Source organism: Mchenga conophoros, linkage group LG23 (genome assembly GCF_057382185.1).
Source record: "Mchenga conophoros isolate Kocher_MC1m ecotype Shallow Benthic linkage group LG23, M_conophoros_male_GT1.1, whole genome shotgun sequence".
NCBI lineage: Eukaryota > Metazoa > Chordata > Actinopteri > Cichliformes > Cichlidae > Mchenga > Mchenga conophoros.
The window spans coordinates 28,924,711-28,940,055 of NC_140547.1; the positions used below are offsets into that span (position 1 = coordinate 28,924,711).

General features: G+C 41.5%; 1 protein-coding gene across 1 annotated transcript; it reads right to left on the reverse strand.

Moving 5' to 3' along the window:
• Positions 1 to 4,881: 4,881 nt before the first annotated feature.
• On the reverse strand, positions 4,882 to 8,980 carry LOC146547431 (E3 SUMO-protein ligase ZBED1-like). Its single transcript, XM_085265794.1, has 3 exons — positions 7,747 to 8,980; positions 6,568 to 6,963; positions 4,882 to 5,174 (listed from the first exon to the last, which is right to left on the reverse strand). The coding sequence occupies exons 1-3, from the start codon at positions 8,811 to 8,813 to the stop codon at positions 4,898 to 4,900; spliced, it is 1,740 nt and encodes a 579-aa protein (XP_085121920.1). The 5' UTR covers positions 8,814 to 8,980; the 3' UTR covers positions 4,882 to 4,897.
• Between the last annotated feature and the right edge of the window lie 6,365 nt (positions 8,981 to 15,345).

The window sequence follows — 15,345 nt, forward strand, 5'->3', positions numbered from 1 at the left end:
GAAATGGCTCTGCAATCAGATTTTTTGGGACCTAAGTTTGTAAAACACAACCTATACGACAAGTACAGGTATTTGCTTGAAAGGAGCAGAGGGGAGCTGGGGGTAGTGGTTACATTTTGTAATGTTTTTAGATACATCTATAATATATTATAAAACTGAATAAATGCTGACATAAACCAGGCTAAACTTTAATTAAAGACAAATGTTTCTGTTTGGTGCAGCATAGTGGTGTGGTGGTTAGCACTGTTAGCACTGTGAAACGTCGCCTTTCTGTCAGTGTACAGAAGTTAAACTACACACTTGAGATATATCGGTATTAGAAAAAGAAGTGCAGTGTAAACAGGATATCTCAGAGAAATCCTGCTCTAGTAAAAGAAAAAAAATCTGTCGCCATGAAATAAATGTGTACACTTACAGAAGAGGTCTGGTAGCTTACGTCCCAGGATGACCTGTCATTATAAAATAAAAAGTTTTTTGTTTATTCATAGAAAACCAAATTTGTAATCAATATGGACCCATTGTTAAAAAAAACTGAATGGTTTCTGTTTTGAATGTTCTCCTTGTATTTGCATGGGTTTTCTCAGGTACTCCAGCTTCCTCCCACAGTCCAAAGACATGCAGTTAGTGTGGTTAGGTTAACTGGTAATTCTAAATTACCCAAAGGAGTGAATGTGAGTGTGAATGGTTGTCTCTCTGTGTTAGCCCTGCAACAGACTGGCCACCTGTCCACAGTGTACCCTGCACTAGGACAGGCCAAAGTTCCGTCCCTAAATAGGTTAAGCATTTTCTGTTTTCTTGGCTCATGAAAACTCTGCACCACCAACTTTTCCCAGGTTAGCCAAACACCAAAAGCTTCACACACTTGAAATCTCCAGATGCAATCATTCGTTTTCACCGAGGCTCTTTAACAAATAACTTCAGCGGCTCACTTACAGCAGTAAAAGTTGAGCTCACCCAGCACAAACACAGGTACACTTACACCACTCCATCACCCATACAGATCGATGCTCTTTGATCCACACCGATTATCCAGAGGTCGAACTGATCAGGGATCAGATAAATGCTGCAACAGCTCATTGCACATTTTGATGATTGTGTGTCCTGAAATTGCAGGTGCCACCGTTCTCCTGACATCACTTTAATGATGCGGGAAGAACGGAGGATGACTTTGGTGTAATTTCAGTGCCACTTTAAGAGCCATTATCAGACAGGTCAGAACCTATGCAGGCGAGCTCCACGGACTCCGTTGATGTAATATCACATATGCATTTCACAGGGAATGCAAATGTGGCAAGACTGTATTTCAAACCTCTACTGAATCTGTCTTGATTCTTTGACATTGCCCCTTGGACACATTAGTGGTACTGGACAGCATCTGTCTAAGATGTGTAACGTTTCTATTCTCCAAGCACACTGTGGCTTCTTGTTGAACTCGACGATGTATTTTGCCTTCATTTGCTAAAAATCTTTTGGATTCATGAAATTGTCTTAAAGCAATAATCACCAGAAAGCCATCGTTTTTCTTCTTCACCGGGGAATTGTGCCACATTTCGACTCAGAACTCACAAAACTTACAAAGAGACAGACAGAGAAGGAGCCTAAGTAATTACCACCCTCTTCCCCTCAAGAGCTCTCTCCTCCTCACTCTCCCCCTCCCTCCTTTCACGCCCCTTCTTCACCCCTGGTCTCCTCCTGGCTCTCCCTCCCCTCCTCAGCCCGCTCCTTCCCTCCCATCAACCATCTCACCCGTCACCTCCTTAATCTCTCCCCCTCTCTCTCTCTGCCCCTCATTTCCTCCGTCACCCCGTGGCCCCTGCCTGTTTTCTGAGGATGCTCTTATAACACACACACACACACACACAAAAACACATACACACACACACATTTGCGTCTGTGATATTCACATGCAAACATGTATTATTCATGTGGACAAGCACGCAAACACGGACACAAGTAAGAAGTGCAGGAAGAGCGGATGTAAAGATTGTTGTTTGGAAGAAAACACAGAAACACGCGTGGTACAAAGGAGCACCCTCACAAGTCTCTACACGCATAATCAGGTAATGGAGGATGATTGGGGGCAAGATGAGGGTGGCAGCTAAGACGGACCTGATGACTCAAGTAACCACTCAGAGCGCGACGTTCGCATGAACTACTCAAAGCCCTTCACAAGAGCTTGATTGCCTCCTGGAGGAGCGGTATATGTGTGCATTTATGTATGTGCGTGTGTGTGAGAGCAAAGGTGAGAAAGACAGTGAGGACAAACTGGGATGCAGAAGAGGCAGAGAAAGAATTTGTCTTCCACCATAACCATCCCCTCCTCCTCCTCCCTTTCCCTCTTTTCTCTGCGTAGTACAGTACTCGGCAGAAATCCTTGATGGAAGCGATTGTCCAATTCAGTCTTTTACCTGAAGAGACCACTTGAAGAACAATGCAGAAATTGATTAGAAATAGAATTCAGTGTGCACGTGCAGCCGTGCTTGTGTGTCACGCATCAGCGCTGGTTGAAGTCAGTCGAGGGACAAGCCAGTGCACGAGTTTGGTTGCGTGTTTCACAAATCTACGATTCTCCGAGGAGCAAAGTTCAAACAGAAACAATTAAATGCAATTCTGTTGTTCCAGCGAGCACCATAATGTAGTTGTAGAAGTAGAAAAAAAGATCTCTTTATGCAAAGGATGAGTGTTTCTGTTTGACGGTATGGATTTAAATAAAGCACTATTTCTCCTTTCACTCTGAGGTTTATCGGTAACACTATAACAAGAAAAATTAAGAACTGAAAAATAACCAGTTCAGCTGTGGATCAAGGTTCTTTTATAAATACAAAATGATGAGAAAAAAATGAGGAGAATAAGAAAACACCGGGACCTTCGAGGCAATGGTTTGGTTACATCAGGATGGCATTCATGAACCTCTCAGAGAACATGCAGCACATGCGACTGCTTCACTGTCCCTGCATCGCATAGACGTGCAGCATCTCTCCAGGCACACAGTACATATCGGCCTGTATCTCCCTGTTTTGTTACAGCTACCTGTAGTATTTCGTCTAGTCACTCATTGAAAAAAATTAAACATGGAGGGAAAAAGGAGAAACGCAAGAAAGTGACAAAAAACAAGTCAGTCAAAAACAATATAGATTAAATATGCACACATATCTGCTGCTGACATTTTCAATGTTTCACCACTGTACACAGGTACACATTTGTGGACAGCGACACAACTTTTGTACTTTGAGTCTGTACAGGTTTTAACAACAGTGTTGCATTCAGTGTTAACAGGTATTACAGCCTTACAAAGGAAGTACTCACAGCACTTCACTTGTTCCACATTTTGTCATGTTACAGCTTTATTCCATCTAAGATTCAATTTTTTATTTTTCACTTTAAAATTGAACTCCGATGCTTCCTGTTTCCACTGATCACCTGTCTGTTCATCTGTTTCTACAGCTTTATCCACCTGTGGCACCTGTGGAAAAACAAGCACCTGTCTATATACGGTCTTATAGTTGAGGACAAACCAACGCAGGGAGTCCAGGAAATTGTCTGTAGACCTCAGAGACAGAGACTGTATCAAGACACAGAGCTGGGTACAGAAATGTTTCTGTAGCATTTAGCACTGAGATGGAGATGCATTCTCCATCATCCATAAATGGATTGGGCTTTAGTCAGTGTGGTGACCAAGAACCCGATGGTCATTCTTATAATTTATATATTTTCAGTTATTGTTCTCTTCCTATTAAGTTAGATTGGGATCTGGTCTTGTTAACCCAGAATATCCTTTTGCCAAGAGTTGCTTCTAGAAGAACTGACTTAGGTTTCTTTCCACCCCAAGTTGGAGGAAGCACAGAAAAAAGTCCTTGTGTGAATGGGTGAATGAAACATGTTGTATTCATGAAAGTATTCAGGTAGAGTAGAAGCGCTATATATAAGAACCAGTCCATTTACCATAACCATGTGATCACATTCAGGACACGAAACTCCTGTTTCTGTGAATTTTGAGTGTCCTTGCTCTGTGGCATCTATAGTGGTCCTTGAATGGACCATCAGTGACAACTCAGTATTTTCCTATCACACATATCTTTAAACCTGTGCCGTCTATATAGTGTACCTAAAGTCATCTGTGTAATATAAACACAGACTGTTGGTCTGAACATCAAAAGCAAAGTGTTACGGAGAAGGGAAGCGCTAAAGAAAAGGCCATCAAAAGTGGAAAATAAGTTATAGCAGAGCGAGAAGAAACAAATAGATGACAAGCAGAAAGCAAGGTGAGGAAGCACGGGAGAGGGATGGCAAGATAGATAGAGGAGAGATGAGAGGAGCGATAGCACGATGGACGCCTGAAGGACGCGTGTACTTCGATAACAGATAGCATCGGAGAAGATGCAATCGCTTGGCACCACACACTGTTAATGGACAGCAAATGGAGCCAAAGGTGTGTGTATACAGTATTTATATACGTGTGTGTGGTTTCTATATGTTTCTATTAGTGCTGTCAATAGATTAAAAAAAATTAACTAACTAATCTCACAATTTTCTGTTATTAATTGCGATTAATCTCAATTACTTTATTAATAGCCTGGCTCCAATTACATTTTTTTTATTCTTTATATTTTAAGATTGTAACAGACATTTATGCAACACAATGAAGTAAATGCAGAATAAACACAAAGAATGTATGCTGAAATTCAAAGAGAATTTTAATAGTTTTCATCAATCTTTAACACAGTGAAAACTTACAAAAAACCTTTAAGGCCATCAACAGTGACTGAACCCAGGCCTACAGGTTAAAGTGAATATCATAACAATAAAGGGTGCACAAAACTCAGTATTTAAAACACAAAAAGACACAGCTGAAAACCCAGAATGTTGAACATTTTTCACTTCAAAGGAGCAATCTGGATTAGTCCTTCTTTGCACTCAGCCAGTTACTGAGGCAGACTATTCTGTTTACATTGTCTGATGACAAAGAAGCACGCTTCTTTTGAATGATGTGACCTGAGAGTGAGAATAATCTCTCACAAGGCACTGTGGTTGCAGGGGTTGACAGGTACTTGCGTGCAATAGGTGCCAGCCTGGCATGTGCTCCTTCTCTCTTTAACCACCACTGTAGTGGACACTCTCCTATGTCAATTTTGGGCTCTGCTTTGTACAGATTCAGACAGCAGTCTATAGTAGAGATGGCACGATACCACTTTTTTATGTCCGATACCGATACCGATATCATAAATTTGGATATCTGCCGATACCGATATGAATCCGATATAGTGTTTTTTAATCAACAAAACTGTTTTTTAAATATCTTGCTGCATTTTGTATAAGTTCATACTCAAGTTTAAAACAACAACTACACTAAAGCTATTCTGTTATACCTGTATGCAAAAAAAAATATTTCATAGTTCAGCAATACTGATCAATCTAATAAACTTAAACCTACACCATCCTCCCTATTCTGGTATTTTAAAGAGTACTTAGCGTAAATATTAAGCAACCTAACTAATAGGGTTCCAACTCCCAGCAACAACAAACATAAATAAATAAAAAATAGGGAACCACCCCTCACGCTCCACCTCATGATGCTTAATCGACGTAATCAACCTTAATTTGATGCAGTGTGAAAAAAAATGCACAGAAATAAATTATTTTTCAAGAAATATTAAATAGATTCAACATCTTTCTTCAACAAAATTGCAGACTGCACAGATGGTACCTTCCCAAAGGGAAAAAGTACTATAGCTTACTAGGGTATATATATTAGACTTAATAGTTACTATATACAGTAATTGACTTCTATTCATTTTACATCAAATTAAAACTTTGGGTGTCAGATAATTATTTATTAAAAGCTCGACATTTTAAATGAGAATAAGAAAGAAAAGTATGTCTTTGTGCCCCCTTTTCCCTGTTAATGCCCTATCGGCCCCCCTGGCTAAACTTTGCTAGATCCGCCCCTGCACAGTTACCAGCGTCAGCTACGTAGAAAAAGATCCTCGAGTAGAAAGTAATATTAAATACATTCTAACAATAGCTGATCAAGCTTAAACGTGCTGCTGTTGTTCAGCCGCTGGTTTCCTCTTTCTGGTGCAAAGTGGGCCAAAAACAAACTAGAGAGACGGACTCGCGACAGAAAAGCCGATCAGCTGATCGTTAAGCAGTTTCATGATTGAAGTAGCAGCAGGAGAGGCAGTCGCTCCATATATCGCTTGTTAAGCTTAACGCAGGAATGCTTTACATTCAGAGATGGACTTACACACTTGCTTTACTTCTCTCGGGATAACTTTGTCGGAGATGAAATGCTGGGTTGCTAGCGAAGCTCCAAATGCTATCCAGACCACCGACAGGTCCCGCATGCCACAGCCGCTCTATCACGTGATGCATACTGCTCTGACGTGATAACGTTCTGAGGTGAGTTACGGCGTGTTGCAAGTTTTGTGAGGTGCTTTCGTGATATTTAATGGATCGGATTACATTTTTTATTTTTCTCCGATATCCGATCCAGTAATTTAGGTCAGTATCGGACCGATACCGATACGTAATATCGGATCGGTCCATCTCTAGTCTATAGCATCTTACTCTTCCTCTGTATCTGAATCAGGAGAACCCAGCAAGCAGATGGACATCTTGCTCTTCTTTGGTGAGGGTTCCTCTGTTGTCTGAGCAGATGGTTGGTGTGCATCCATCTCTGACATCAGAAGGTCATGTACTGATGCCCACACCTCTCTTCTTTCATCTTTGGAAAGGCATTTAAGATCTTTAAACCTGGGATCAAGGGCAGTAGCGATCTTCAGCCATGTGAGATTGCTGCTGTCCCTCCGCTGAGCTAGGTCTGTGGTAAAAATCTTCTTAAACCTCAAAACGTAGACTGGGTCATCATCTGAGGGCTCCATAATCCTGAACAAATGACACAAGGCTGGCAACACCATGGAACAAGAGACATACCGCTCTCCTCCCAGCAGTTCGGTAACATATCTGCAATAGAAAGATCAAGTCTGTATTTTTCTATTAATCACACAGAGACAAACATAAAAACTACATATGAAAATACACAGAGAGGTGGAGGTGGAGAACATACTTGAAAACAAAGCTAGAATGCAAAGATAGTGTCATGGTCCTGGGCCATGTTGGCCCAGTATTCTTAGTTTTCTTGTATGTTTGTATTTTGTTCCCTATTTAGGCCATGTTTCCTGAGTCGCCCTGTTATGTTGTTCCCTGTGTGCTTTCCCTTTGTGACTCTCACCCCCTGTGTGCCCCTCTATGTATTCATGAGCCCTTGTCCCCTTTCGTGTTTTATTCCATGTTTTCCCCAGCCTGTTATGTCTGTGTTCTCCCCGTGCTCTCTCCTCCTGTCTGAACCTCTGTGTACTTCCTGTTTGACTCTGCCCGTCTCCCGTCAGTGTTATGTTCACCCCGCCCTGTCTCGTTATGGTTATCTGTGTCAGCTGTGTTCCCCGTGTGTTCCCACTTTCCTCGTTAACCCTCTGTGTATTTCTGTCTGCGTCTTCCTCTGTTCGGCGTCGCGTTCTCCCTCATGTTGTGTGTAATTCTCCCCGTGGTTCGGTTCCTTGTACAGCTCATGCTTTAGTTTTCCCAGTTTTAGGTTATTTTGTATTACTTCTCGTGGCCAGCAATAAAGCTGTGTTTTTTGAGTTTATCCCCGTGTCTGTGAGTCTGCATCTTGGGTCCTTCTCCTGCCTGCCACACAGCAAACCATGACAGATAGACACACAATCATGAGAAACAAAATGTATTTACCTGCAAGGTTCCAGTAGTTCCTCCAGCTTTTGCAGTCTGTCAAGCTCCTGGTCAGTCAACATAGTCACCTTGCTGTTTTGTTGAGTCAGGATGGTGGTCAGCCCAAATTTGTTTCTCTGGATCCGCTTGATCATCTCTAGGGTGGAGTTCCATCTTGTTGGAACGTCCTGAACAAGCGATTCTGTTTGATGTCCATGTGCAGCTTGCTGTGCCTTTAATTCCTGAGCGTTTGCTGGACTATGCTTAAAATGTCCAACAATCTTGCGACATTTGGCCAGAGCCCTTTCAAATGCGCTGTCATTAAGAGAAACTGTGACCGTTCTTTGCAGAATGTGGGCCATGCAGGGCATGTGTTCAAATGGAAGTAGTCTGGCGGCTGCAACCATGTTACGAGCACTGTCGGTGCCAAGCGTGGTTACCTTGTCCTTGATTTTCCATTCGTTTGCAACATTCAGAAAATGGTCAGCACACGCCTCAGCATAGTGTCTCTCTTCAGTTTTACTCACTGTTAGTGCAAACGATTGCATAGTCCAGTCGTTATCAATAAAATGCGCCATGACCCCCAAGTAATTATCGTTGTTCACCGAAGTCCAGTGGTCTCCGGTGAGAGCGACATTCCTTACTTGCACAAGCTTGCTGGACTGCTGAGCCCTCTGGTCCCCATACAAAGTGTGCAGTCTCGACACAATGGTTCCTCTCGAGGGCAGATTGTAACACTCATCTCCTGATGCAGCACGAATGACTTCTCTCAGTCCATCATCTTCTACTATGCTAACTGGTTGGCAGTTTTTAGCTATCCAAACAACCAAGGAATTGGTTACCTTTTCTCTCACATTTTTTGTTATTCGTCCACAAGCACCATACTCCTGAAGCGTAGACTGGCGAGGTCCTGTAGAGGTGGATTCAGTTGGGTGTTTTGCTCTCAGGTGATACGCCAGTGATGAACTGCTTCTGTGGTACTTGAATTCAGCTTTGCAAATTGTGCATCTTACTCTCGTTTTGTCCAACAAGCCATCAGGCAACTTCTTAAAGAGAAACTTTCCACCCAAAAGTCCGCCCTCGTCCATGCTTGCGTGTGTTAGCTAGTGTTAGCTAGATAGTAGCATGGTGTCACTTCTTCTTCTAATCATTTCTGTCAGGCCAAACGCCAGCATAGCACACTGTTGCCCCCTCCTCCAGAGGTGCTCATGAATTTAAAGGTCTTAGATTACAGGAAATTAATAAAAAAACAAAATCAGCGTTAAATTTTTTAATGCATTAAACATTTCGCGTTGATCTTAACAATTAACGCGATAATTTTGACAGCACTAGTTTCTATATATTCCTTTCTTGATGGCGGTATATACAGCTTGTCTGTGCCAACTCCTGAGCCTCTTTTACCTCACCATTTCACATTTTATTCACCCTACATCTGTCTTTTTCCTGCCGAACCTGCTTTTAAGCCATTATGTGGCTATTATATCACAAATGACTCATTCCAGAGAACAAGAGAACGAGCGGGAGAGGAAGAGGGGGAGAATTATCTAATTGAATGAAATCATTTCTCCAAGTTGGCAAACTGGTTCAAGTGCTATTAAGTTGTTCACGGGCTCGCATTAGCTCTGTGTCTCTCTCTGCAAATGTTGGTAGTTGCAGGGTAACAAAAGAAAATTGTCACTGGCTAGATGTGCTTGGGGGCTCGTCAGAGCCTTTCACACTGAGATGTGCACACACACACACACACACACACACACACACACACACACACACACACACACACACACACATACACACACTCAGGCACATCCATCAGCCAATCATGTGGACAGATGGGTCATCAGCTCTCTAATTGTGTGATTGGCTAAAATCAGCAGCAAAGGATGCACTAGGTGGCTGGATGACACATTAGGTTTCTTTCCATGTAAACAGGGATTGTGTGTGTGTGTGTGTGTGTGTGTGCGTGTGCATGCATATGCTAGTGAATCTACATGACTATGACTGCATGCAATGAATGGCAAAGATACACTTTTGTAGAGTAAAGAGAAAGAAAGTGTCCTACACCACAGTGTCACATAAAGAAACAGAGACAGATATACTGGCTGACTGACTTGTGTCTGTGTGCATGTGTGTGTGAGAGAGTGTGTGTACTTATGCTTTTGTCCATGCAGAAAACGGGCCAAAACACATTAGAGCACATCTGTCCACTCCACCCCCACTCCTCATACTCCTCATTCCCATTCTGAAGAGCTCTCTCACTCTTTGTCAGTCTGTCCGTCCATCCCAAAATTTTCTTCAGTGAATTAAATCCGTGTGAAGTGTCATTGTATTTTAAAGAGGATGTAGGTCACATGACGAGCAAAGTTATTTTTGGATTTCTATGGTTTCTTTCTCCTCCTCTGCTTTTCCACCCTTTCCCTGAAAATAAGGGGGTGGTTGCTCAAGACGTGAGGGGAGACAAGCTCACTGCTGGCAAATCACGCGTCTGTCCTTTACCTGTAATTAGGTGCATATTGTGTTGAATTATTTTGCTAATGCCACTTTGTGTTGGTATGCAGCATACACTATATTTTATTCTGTATGAGATGTCCTGGCACTGGTGAATGTCTCTCTCATTTCTTTCTTTTAAAAAAATAAAAAATAAAAGTATAATCTAGTATCAGCTCTCTCTGTTTTCTTGGATTAAAATCAAGCTGCATCTTCCAGTGCTGAGAAACTGAACTACTAGTGCAGGATATCCAGTGGTCGTTTGAGGCTGGCTCTGGAACATAGTTCATCCTCGTAGCCTTCCATGGTAAAATGCCAAACTTGAAACCACGTGGCTTTGCCTCAATTACTTTTTGTTTTGGAGATTATGTATTGGAATTTCAGGAGCGGAACCACGCCTCCAAACATGCTCCTTCCGGTTTTCATCTACATAGCTTCCTCCAGGTTTGCAAGCTGTTCATTCTCGTTTACGTGCCCCACCCTCCCTGCCTCCTGCCTTGTTCTCAATTCTTTAACTTCTTCATTTCTATTTAGTGCATGGGGATCTGCCAGGCCTGGGAGCCATCGCCAGTCCCTTTCGAGGCCTTCCGCAAACCACAGCTCAATTCATGTAAAAGCATTCACTTTTACCTGCTTAAATGCTGCCAAACCTAAAATGAAGACGTGGGCCCAGCTAGTGAATTAACCTTTATTTTACAACGAATTACAAGGAAACTTGAGATTAAGAAAGCCAAGCAGCATTAGTCAAATGTGTTGTCAAAGAACTTTTTAAAGTTTTAAAGGTGCTGCATGAATTACTTTTGTTGTAGTTTATAATGGTTACAGAGGCTGGAGCTCCTGGTAAAAACCCATGTAAGCAGGGGGAGTGCATCCATATTCCACACAGAGGGGACACAACGATGCTAACCACTTCTGAACTGTGCTGCCAGTTTGAGTAGGTGTTTCACCTCAACCTTTCTGATGTGCTTGTGGTGATGGTACCTTTTAGAACCTCTTTAATAAAATTATCTAACAAATAATGACTTGCTGTGTGGTTTATTGTACTGACAGCCTAACTGTCATCCAGCTTTGGTCAGGTAAATTCAGGTACTTTCTTTAAATGTTGCTTAGCTCTAATTAGCAAGTGACCGCACAGTTCATGGTGCTGCATGTTAGCCAAGCATGCTAGCGTCCAAAAATGGAGAAGCACTTTGTTTCGCTGCAAAAACAAAATGTTGATAGCTAAAATGTTGAGCTTAGAGGCTTGAGGCTTTATTAAACAACACCATTAAGGCTGTCTTTTTTTTCAAGCACCTTAATTGCTCGTTAACACAAATACCTAATCAATCACAGACAAGCAACCCAATTAATTTAGGCACTGACATTGTACATTTCAAATCAAATCAAAATTTATTTATATAGCACATTTAAAAACAACAGTCTCGATCAAAGTGTTTCACAGCTTAGGAAATAAATAAAATAAGACAAATTTACCAAACAGCAACACAAGACATGACAAACTTACCAGCCAACCAAATAATAGTCAAACTATCTTAAGTCAGAAGAGCGAATGGCAATAGGGAGATTGTTCCACAGTCTAGGAGCTGCAATAGCAAAGGCACGATCACCTCTGGTTTTCAGCCTAGACTTAGGTTGCATTAACACTTGGTCAAGACAACCCTGATGTTCAAACTGAGCATCAAAATGGGGAAGAAAAGAGATTAAATGTGTTAGGAGCTGGGAAAGCGTGTGCATTTGTGTTTTTTGTTGTTTCCTTTTTTGAAGCTGGCAGGCGTGGTTGTCATCCTCAGGGTTTCCCAGACACACCTGTGAAGCATCACAAGCTATTTGAGGAGCGTCGGATTATTCGGGTGTCGGATTATTGTGTCAGCCTCAGTGGTGACGAGTTTGCCGTCTTTGACTCCATTTATCAAGGTGCTCGACTCACTCTGGTGCCTCCATTCTGGACTGGTATCGACCAACAAGCCGGAGCGGTACCAGCACCAGCACTACCAGCACCAGCACTATCATCGAACCCTGCCTGTCTCCGCCGAGGACTCCTGCCTCACATACCTAGCCTAAGACCCCAGTAAACATGTGAGAAGTTAGCTCTCCAGCTACTCCTCGTGTACATTGCAGTTTCGTCTCCTCTTCCCTCCCCTTGTTAACTCTGTCCTCTGTTTCCCCTCCAGATAGTTTGAGTTCCCCGCCATTGTGCTGCATTCTGTATAACTTGTTCTTTCACTGTAAATAAACCTGTTTCACTACTGTCGTGTTTGAGTGAGCTAACACCTGGGCCCACTTTTGTCACACCTGACAGAATGTATCATGGTTGTTGATCTGAATATTTCAGAAACTGCTGATCTACTTGGATTGTTCCACACAACCATCTCTGAGGTTTACAGAGAATGGTCTGAAAATTTGAAAATATCCAGTGAGCGGGAGTTCTTTGGCAGAAAATGTCTTGTTGATATCAGAGGTGAATAGCCAGACTGCTTTGAACTGCTGGACGCTCCTTACAACCAAGGTATACAGACTCCATCAAAACTGGATGTCCATCCCTTTATGACCACAGTGCTGCTTCCAGCAGGATAACACAGCATGTCACAAAGCTCAGATCGTCTCAAACCGGTTTCTTGAACATGACAGTGAGTTTACTGCATTCAGATGGCCTCCACAATCACCACATCTCAGTCCAATATAGCAGCTTTGGAATGTGGTTGAACAGAGGATTCCCATCAGATATGCAGCATCTATGTGACGCTATCATGTCAATACAGATCAAAATCTCTGAGGAATGTTTTCGTTGCCTTGTTGAATCTATGCCATGAACATCCAACACAGTAAGGAGAAGGTATACCTAAAAAAGTGGCCAGTGAATGTAGATAAAATGGGTTTAGTAAGCTGTATGTACCTCACTAGAATCATTTTTACTGTAGGTCAAATGTAGCTGCCTTGCTAAGAAATGAAATGTCAGCCGCCTGCGGTGAGCACACAAAAGACTGATGGCAGAAACCCTGAACTTCCCGCCTCTTCCATTTAAAGCTACTGGTTCAATTTAATGCCAGTACAGTATAAAGATCCACTAACAAAGAGTCGGATGTGATAGAAACTGGATGCCAGCTGTCGAGCTAAATCCAATCCAGTTTAGTGTCACAGAAAAGGTAAATAGATCATTTTTAGCATCTTTGAAAACATCAAGTGTGTAAAGCAAGTATATGCTGAGGTAAAAATGGCACAGGGACTTCCCTAACACTCTCTCTCTTGCACACACACACACACATAAAAGGCCCTTCCTTGAGTTTATTGATTTGTCTTTTACTCAAGATTCTCATCTCTAATAAGTGCCATTTACCAAAGGGATTACTTTGTTATCAAGTCGATGACTTGAAGCAAAGAGCTCACATACTTGGAAGCTGTGCACATACGAGTAACCGCGTGTTTGCAAATAACACATCCGCATCTATCTAATCACTGCCATTTTTCTGTTTTTTTACTGTTTTTTATACTAATTCCTCACTTAGCCCGCTCTTAGTCTTCTTCTCCCTCATTGTGTCTTTATTTCAGATGTTGGATTTATATGCTGTTACATCTAATTCAGCGGGCTTCTGTCTTTCTTTCTTTCCCTCTTTCTCACTCCCCGTGTTGCCTCGTAATTAAAGTGCACTGATATATAATTACTGTGCATATTTACCTCAAGTCCCATCTCAGTGAATGGGAAGCCTCTCCCCCTCTTTTGTCACTCTGCATTATCAAATGTTATTATTTGCATCCCGTTCAGCTTCTCAGCCATCCACTCATTAAGTCCACAGCTTTGAGAAAATTAATGACCCCATATGCAAATTGAAAGAAAAAAAGAGAAAAAGAAATAGAAAAACATAAGCTTGCGACTAAAGCAGTATTTCAGAGTGTGCGGCTGCATATTATCAGAACTGTGTGTCTCCAAGAGTGTGTGATAACATCTTCTTTTTCCATCCCTAGCACCCATAAATGCACTGTCAAAGCTCTCTGCCTTTACTAATGGCAATATTCAAGGAAACTTCAAGTTCACTTCATCTCATAATAGTAACTAGTGAATATCCCTTCAAAATTGCAGTAATAGATAAATAGAAAGGTGCTGACCTTGGTTTGGTCCTAAACAGACAGAGCTGTGCCTTTTATGAAAATTGTTGCAGTCTTGTAAGGGGTCACTGATGGCAGAAAAAAACTAATTAACTTTTTTTTTTCTTTTTTATTCTCGTTGCTGTTCCAATTAAAAGAAGATGTCCGACTTTCAATAGGGTTTTCCAGATTTTTTTGATTACGTTTCTTTACAAATTCCGTAATTGCTCTTCGATCACGGAGGTCATATTTTATTAAACCCGTCTCTGATTCAACAACAAATAAGAAAATGATTTATCTCCTACAAAACAGACGGCCATAATGACTGAGGTAGACAATGACAGCACTTCATAAGTTTATATGTTTTTTTTTCTTATTTGCACACATTTGTTCCTGCTTTTAAGCTGAGCATTGTAACCTTGTTGTGTTAATTAATTTGCATTATAATCATGGTTTACATAGACATAGATGACATACTGATAATAGCTCATTTAAAATGACGATTGCCAAACTTCGGAGCGCCAAATCTTTTGCTTCCAAGATGAGCTTCACCTCAGATATGCATGCTTATTTACTCCTTTAGTTTCTTTTGCTGGAAGCATAGTAACAACTCCATCATTTTTACTCATTTGTCTGCATTTCAGCAGCTACATACCTTCACTTTTGTGCTCTTCCAGCATTATTTGAAATGAGGCTTGTTTGTTTCTCCCCCCTTCATAGGTTGCAAACCTTCTATCCAAACTCACAGTAATTGATAGATGTGTTAACATATGTAGTAGCAATGATAACAAATATAGTATTTATTTTTTAAAACACAAAGTTAAGGACAATAAGAAGCATACTGTAAATGCACTGGTTCTTAGTTGTTGAGCTCTCAAAGCACTTTACACAACATCACTCATTCACAAAAACTCTTTTTTTCTATGCTGGAGTGCTTTCTATCATTCACACAACCCAGTATCTTGCCTAAGGATACTTGAGGCGACTTATGTTGTGATTTGGCGCTCTATAAATAAAATTGAATTGAATTGAATTGAATTGAATTAGGCATGTTGA

What these genes read in the sequence shown, in the direction of transcription:
- LOC146547431 (XM_085265794.1), bottom strand. Translation starts at nt 8,813, where the DNA reads ATGGACGAGGGCGGACTTTTGGGTGGAAAGTTTCTCTTTAAGAAGTTG. An exon ending in GAACTACTGGAACCTTGCAG is followed by an intron (nt 6,964 to 7,746) that starts GTAAATACATTT and finishes TTTCTATTGCAG; the next exon opens with ATATGTTACCGAACTGCTGG. An exon ending in GATTCAGATACAGAGGAAGA is followed by an intron (nt 5,175 to 6,567) that starts GTAAGATGCTAT and finishes GTATCGTGCCAT; the next exon opens with CTCTACTATAGACTGCTGTC.